Here is a 7,333-nt window from a genome sequence, read left to right on the forward strand (position 1 = left end):
ATATCTCTTAAAACCAAAGCATTTAGAGGAAATCTGACATTGGGTAAAACTGATTATCAGGTCAAGATCTATCTGCCCTGAAATTTTCAGACAAATCTGACAACCTGTTGTTGGGTTGCTGCCCCTGAATTGGTAATTTTAAGGAAATTTTGCAGTTTTTGGTTATTATCTTGAATATTATTATAGATAGAGATAAACTGTAAACAGCAATAATGTTCAGCAAAGTAAGATCTACAAATAAGTTGTCATGACCAAAATTGTCAGTCGACCCCTTTAGGAGTTATTGCCCTTAATAATCAATTTTTAACAATTTTTCGTAAATTTTTGTAATCTTTTACAAAAATCTTCTTCTCTGAAACTGCTGATACAAATTTAACCATACTTGGCCATAATCATTATTAGGGTATCTTGTTTAAAAAATTTGTCCGATGACCCCGCCAACCAACCAAGATGGCCGCAATGGCTAAAAATAGAACATAGGGGTAAAATGCAGTTTTTGGTTTATATCTCTGAAACTAAAGCATTTAGAGCAAATCTGACAGGTGGCAAAAATGTTCATCAGATTTAGATTTATCTGCCCTGAAATTTTCAGACAAATCCGACGACCCGTTGTTGGGTTGCTGCCCCTGAGTTAGTAATTTTACAAAAATTTTGCAGTTTTTTGTTATTATCTTAGATATCATTATAATATCTAATATCTAATACTATTAATTATGATTTTAACCTTATTTTACATGATTTCCAAAGCATCAGTAAATACAGGTGAGCGACACAGGCTCTTGAGAGCCTGTAGTTCAGAAACCTAAGAATGTATTTCACAATTTTCTTTTATTTAAAGGGGCATTAGCTACAAGATATAAAAATTAAGATACCATTTTTAGCTCACCTGGCCCAAAGGGCCAAGTGAGCTTTTCTCATCACTTGGCGTCCGTCGTCCGGTGTCGTTAGCTTTTTCCAAAAATCTTCTCCTCTGAAAACACTAGGCCAAATTTAACCAAACTTGGCCACAATCATCATTAGGGTATCTAGTTTAAAAAATGTGTCCGATGACCACGCCAACCAACCAAGATGGCCGCAATGGCTAAAAATAGAACATAGGGGTAAAATGTAGATTTTGGCTTATATCTCTGAAACCAAAGCATTAAGAGTAAATCTGACTTTGGTAAAACTGATAATCAGGTCAAGATCTATCTGCCATGAAATTTTCAGACAAATCTGACAACCTGTTGTTGGGTTGCTGCCCCTGAATTGGTAATTTTAAGGAAATTTTGCAGTTTTTGGTTATTATCTTGAATATTATTATAGATAGAGATAAACTGTAAACAGCAATAATGTTCAGCAAAGTAAGATCTACAAATAAGTTGTCATGACCAAAATTGTCAGTCGACCCCTTTAGGAGTTATTGCCCTTAATAGTCAATTTTTAACAATTTTTCGTAAATTTTTGTAATCTTTTACAAAAATCTTCTTCTCTGAAACTACTGAGACAAATTTAACCATACTTGGCCATAATCATTATTAGGGTATCTAGTTTAAAAAATTTGTCCGATGACCCCGCCTTCCAACCATCATGGCCAACTTGGTTAAAAATAGAACATAGGGGTAAAATGCAGTTTTGGGTTTATATCTCTGAAACTAAAGCATTTAGAGCAAATCTGACAGGTGGCAAAAATGTTCATCAGATTTAGATTTATCTGCCCTGAAATTTTCAGACAAATCCAACAACCCGTTGTTGGGTTGCTGCCCCTGAGTTAGTAATTTTACAGAAATTTTGCAGTTTTTTGTTATTATCTTAGATATCATTATAATATCTAATATCTAATACTATTAATTATGATTTTAACCTTATTTTACATGATTTCCAAACCATCAGTAAATACAGGTGAGCGACACAGGCTCTTGAGAGCCTCTAGTTTTTTGTTCAATCATTAATGAAAGTTAAATAGTGAAATAATAATTCGCTTTTAGCTGCCAGTTTGGTTCAATTTTGTGAAAATAAGCTGAGAAACATTGCTGATGAATTATTTACTTGTAAGTGAATAATTCGACCTCATTGAATCCGTATTGATGTGATCTTCAAATTAACCCCTTAGCTGGAGATGGGTTACGCATGTATTCAGCTATTTAAAGGAAAAGAATGTCAACATTGAAAGTGAATCAAGGGTAAACCATTAGGTTGACTGATTCGATCCACAAAAAAAGTCATTCTTATACAGGTAAAAACGATGATAAACTTACTTTTTAACCTACAATATGAAATCAAACAGATCTAGAAAAATTGCATGTGGTTGCTATCTATTTATATTAGTGTTGTCAACAATTAACCGAATATCAAATACCAAAATTGCTAACCGGTTAACCAGACCTTTTTTCAATTTTAATAGATTTGATATAAATGTGTATTGAAATAATAAATTTTATAGAATTTTAAAAATGATCAAATCGTGGTAATTAATTTGACAGATCAATTGTCCAGTATATTGATTTCAATTTTTAACCTTGAAAACATTCTAATCTTACAAAATTAATTAGCACAAAGACAATTTGTCAATCAGCTCTGGGCAAGATCTAGATAAACATAATTAGCATGCATGTATTTTGAAAAGTTGATTACATTTTACAATTTACTTCATTATTTCATTTTTGATTTAATATTGCGTAGACCTACATGTAAATATGCCACCTCCAATGTATATTTGGTGGTACGAGTAACACACTTAATCATCTCAAATTGAAATACTCCACATTATTTACTGAGTAACCAGAGAAAATAAAACAATCAACGGTTTCAGACAATGTCAATTAGACGAGATCAAGAATATTTTCATCTTCTCAATCTGAAGTTATTACAAACTTCAGAGTAGATATGGTAGAATTGGATTATTAAAAGTAAAACTTCACCAGGAATGCTCAAAGCCTAGCCTTATAATGCACAAGGATAAACTTCAATTTGTTGTATCATAAAAACGTACATTTGAAGGGTACTATAAACAGATAGATAAGGTCTTTAAACATCAACTTACTACTGGTTAACCGGTTAATTGGTTGAAAGATTATCTGAGTAACCGGTTAGTCAAAACTGTTCGATTTGACAACGCTAATTTATATTTATATTTATGTTTATATCGGGTTATATGACCGTCTGCAGTCTTTGGAGGTCACCTCGATGATTAGATGACGTCTAGAAAAACATACACATGAATTGCTGATACATATTAATGAGTCCTTGCATTGTTAATTGATTATTTTAGAATTTGTAATTTGGATATTCGTTTTAGTATGTTATAAATCAAATATGAAAATTTGAGTCAGATCCGTGAACATAAATTTGACAGCTAATGCCCCTTAAAGAACTGAGTAAATTTTATATGTAGGTTTATTTCTTAAGAATGCATGACTATATATATATCAGCATTTGAGTAAAAGTTTTCCTTTATAATGTACAGGAAATTATACAATTCTGCACATATTGTCCAAATAACCACTTTTGATAAATGAGAAACTTCTGGTTTTGAGAAATATTTATAATGATTTTTTTCATCTATTTTGGAGCCAGAACAACCCCTGGTATCACATGAAAGTTCCAGGTCAGGAATATTATCAGTTGTAGTCAATGTCTCTTTATGATTTTTTCTGTCTTGTTTTATGGTTTTGTTTGGAATTTCATGGTTTTTATATTTAATGAATGTATAATTTTGACACAGGAGTTAAATGATATAGTAGCAAAGACTTGGGAAGAACATGAAGGTACATTATGTGCTGGTCTGAACTGGGAAAGATTTAATAATTTACAGCATGTACAGGTAAGTATTTTACTCTAGATATGTGGAGGAATAATTATACATTATTGACAGGTGTGTAAGCATTATAGGCAAAGGACATGTGTGTTTTTACCATTTGACTTAATAAGAAGATATTGTTGCTCCAAACATGGCGGATATTTGTACTCTGAAGTTTTATTCACATTTATGAAATCAGAGACCCATTTGGGTAATTTATCTCTATGCATTAAACTTTAATTAACCTATAAATGCTAATACTGTAAATTCAGAAATTATTGCGATGTTTTTATTATTGCGAAAAATGCGACAGGGTTATAATCGCAATAATTTAAACTCGCATTTTGAAATTTTTTATATGAATTAAACAGGATTTTCCTCAATATCGCAAAAATTAAAATCGCATTTTAGTCTAAAATGACAAAATCGCAATAATAAATGCACGCAATAATTTCTGAATTTACAGTAGTTAGAATGATTTTAAAATATTTTAATTACATTCATCATTTGAAAATAACTACTTAAAAATATTATTGCATCAACTTCCTAAAGAATATATAAATCTTCAATTTTTTCAAAATGTCAGTTTTAAAAAAGGGATTTGCTTTCAAATTTTTTTGTATTTTCCATAGTCTCCAGATAAATATTCTTAAATTCAATATAATGTCAAGCATTATTAAGATATATGTATTGCATGGACAAAAATATGAGCTAGCATCACTTGACCATGACCAGAGGATGAAAATATAATGAAATAGAGGAACATTTGATGATAACCATTGTCACACCCTATTACTGACAATCTGTGTTGCAGATGCAATAGGTACACAGATCAAAATTTGCTGTATAGGATTGCAAAGTCCATTGCATTGCAATGGCCCTCAGAACAGTAGACATAAATCTGCAGTACATGATAGATAACACAATTGTTTTTAATGGCAATCGTGGAACAGATCCTTTTGTTTCTGCTGTAGTAATAGTTGGTAACATAGTGTTAGTATGAAGGTAACTTCACAGTCAGATTATATTTCACATTAGGTAGTTGATATAGGTTAAACAAGTATTGCCTGATTAACACCATAAATATATTTTTTCTTTCTCGTTTATATAAAAAATTAGTATACTAAAACTGGATGATTTCACATGGTCTTAAAGTGACAGTTGTATATTGATAGGGTCTTAAAGTGACAGTTGTATATTGATATGGTCTTAAAGTGACAGTTGTATATTGATATGGTCTTAAAGTGACAGTTGTATATTGATATGGTCTTAAAGTGACCGTTGTATATTGATATGGTCTTAAAGTGACAGTTGTATATTGATAGGGTTTGATTGAATGTATTGGTGGTAAAACATTGTCTGGAATTCTGGGAAGATATGCCAAGGATCCTCGTCACACAAGATCTGGTTTTCCTGATCTAACTTTATGGAATACAGAAACAAAAGTTTTCAAGGTACAGTAATTGTTTTCAATATGCCCAATATTTTGACCCTTTATGTCCATGAATGCAAATATATACTGAAAATTACTCACAAATTATATCCTTACACACTCATAGATTTTTCAATGCAATTTTTCTTGATGTAGCATAACATAACACAACAAAAACTCAAATCGCTTAAACTCATTAAATACATGTACATAGTTCATTTTACCAAATACCATGCACATATATTAGAATAAAGGGAATCTTGAAAACAGGAAAATACCAGTTAATTTTAAGAAGATTTCAAAATCTTAAAAAAAAAAATTGTTCATTTTGAAAAGAAAAAAATTGAGAAGTTTAATGTTTCTATAAGCAGAAGTTCACCCAAAAAAAACTTTGTTTTCAGATATGTGAAGTTAAAGGTCCAGGTGATAAGCTGTCACATAAACAAATTATGTGGTTAGATTACCTACTGAAGTTAGGGGTAGATGCTGAAGTCTGTCATGTTAAAGGTTAGTCAAACCTTGTAATTGACTCTTACCAAGCTAGAGATAGATACATATACTTTAGGTTGTCATGTTATTCAAACTTTGTAATTAACTCTTACAAAGCTAGGGATAGATACATTTACTTTAGATGCTCATGTAAAAGGTTAGTCAAACCTTGTAATTAACTCTAACCAAGCTAGGGATAGATATATATAGATTCTACCACTGCATCAAGTGTGATACTATATTTATCCACTCAAGACAAAAACATGAGGTTTGCCGAGCATTTTAAATATTTAAGATTTAACTGTCAAAATTTATAATTAACACTTACCCAAGCTAGGGGTGGATTTTTAAAAAGCTTAATCAAAACTCTAAATAGTAATACCTAATGAAAGTAAGGGAACATATTAAAGTGTGCTCTGTAAAAGGTTAGTCAGACTTTGTAGTTATATTCAATACCTAATGATACATGGGGTAGGTGTTTAAATCTGCTATATGAAAGGTTAAACAAACCTTGAATTGGTGCTTAATACCTTCTTAAACCAGGGAAGAGTACTGAAGTCTAATATTCTTATTCAAATTGTATATTGCAGTCAATACCTACTGATGTGTATGGTACATGTTAAAGATTAGTCAACATTTATTGATAGTAGCTTCTATTTGGTGGCTGAAATACCCAGATATTTTACCTACCAATGCCTGATTATTGACCAGTGGAAATTTATTATATTTTACAAAACTTTGTTTTGTTCGCAAATTTTTGAATTATATCTTTCCGGTTAGATAACATGTATTAGACTTTCTTTTTCATCTATAGTTTTTAACACTGTAAATTAACAGTAAAAATACACATAAATAATACCTTTATCTGAAGTGTTCTTAATCAGTCAGAATCAAAATTCTTGATATTCAAAGTTCATGCTTTAGATCTTCTTTTTTTTCCATTGCAGCTGTCGGAAGTAAGAAATTGAAGAAGATTCCAAGTACCAACTGATGTGTACAGAATGTTATATGTGCCATAACAATACCTCATTTAACCAGTGCTATGTAAAAGGGCTTTCAATTAACTTGCTATATTTTTTATATAGATTTGTATAAAAGTTTAATCTTTCTAATGACTTTTATGTTTATTCTAAATTACAAATAAACAAATTGAACATATGGCAATGTGAATCCAAATGAACTCAAATTATTTTGTTAATTACAGCAAACACTTTCTGCAGATAAAATCAGTTTCATCACACTGAGATGGCAATTTGCTTGATACTCCCATTTTATTTTCTTTCCTCGACAATATGGCATCGGAGAGACTTAGTTGTGCTGTTTTTGGAGGCGGCGGCGTCAACAATTTGTTGAATAGATATAAGAAGATGTGGTATGAGTGCCAATGAGACAACTCTCCATCCAAGTCAAAATTTATAAAAGTAAACCATTATAGGTCAAAGTACAGTCTTCAACACGGAGCCTTGGCTCACACTGAACAGCAAGCTATAAAGGGACACAAAAATTACTAGTGTAAAACCATTCAAACGGGAAAACCGTTTGTAATAAGGTTAGTTTAAGTGGAACCACTAATGGTAAGGCAATGATATTTGATATGCAGTTTTATCAACATCGGCACATCTCATTTTCATAGA

General features: G+C 31.1%; 1 protein-coding gene across 3 annotated transcripts in view; it reads left to right on the forward strand.

Annotated features, from left to right (window-relative positions):
- LOC127734475 (fanconi-associated nuclease 1-like) overlaps positions 1–6,857 on the forward strand; it is a 33,625-nt gene extending 26,768 nt beyond the window's left edge. For all 3 annotated transcript variants that reach the window (XM_052244363.1, XM_052244364.1, XM_052244365.1), the window contains exons 13-16: positions 3,704–3,802; positions 5,104–5,232; positions 5,612–5,717; positions 6,647–6,857. In XM_052244363.1, the coding sequence (XP_052100323.1) occupies positions 3,704–3,802; positions 5,104–5,232; positions 5,612–5,717; positions 6,647–6,690 (378 nt within the window). In that variant the 3' untranslated portion in view covers positions 6,691–6,857. The remainder of the gene's footprint in view (positions 1–3,703; positions 3,803–5,103; positions 5,233–5,611; positions 5,718–6,646) is intronic.
- Positions 6,858–7,333: the final 476 nt, after the last annotated feature.

Source organism: Mytilus californianus, unplaced genomic scaffold, assembly GCF_021869535.1.
Source record: "Mytilus californianus isolate M0D057914Y unplaced genomic scaffold, xbMytCali1.0.p SCAF_3, whole genome shotgun sequence".
In the NCBI taxonomy this organism is placed as follows: domain Eukaryota; kingdom Metazoa; phylum Mollusca; class Bivalvia; order Mytilida; family Mytilidae; genus Mytilus; species Mytilus californianus.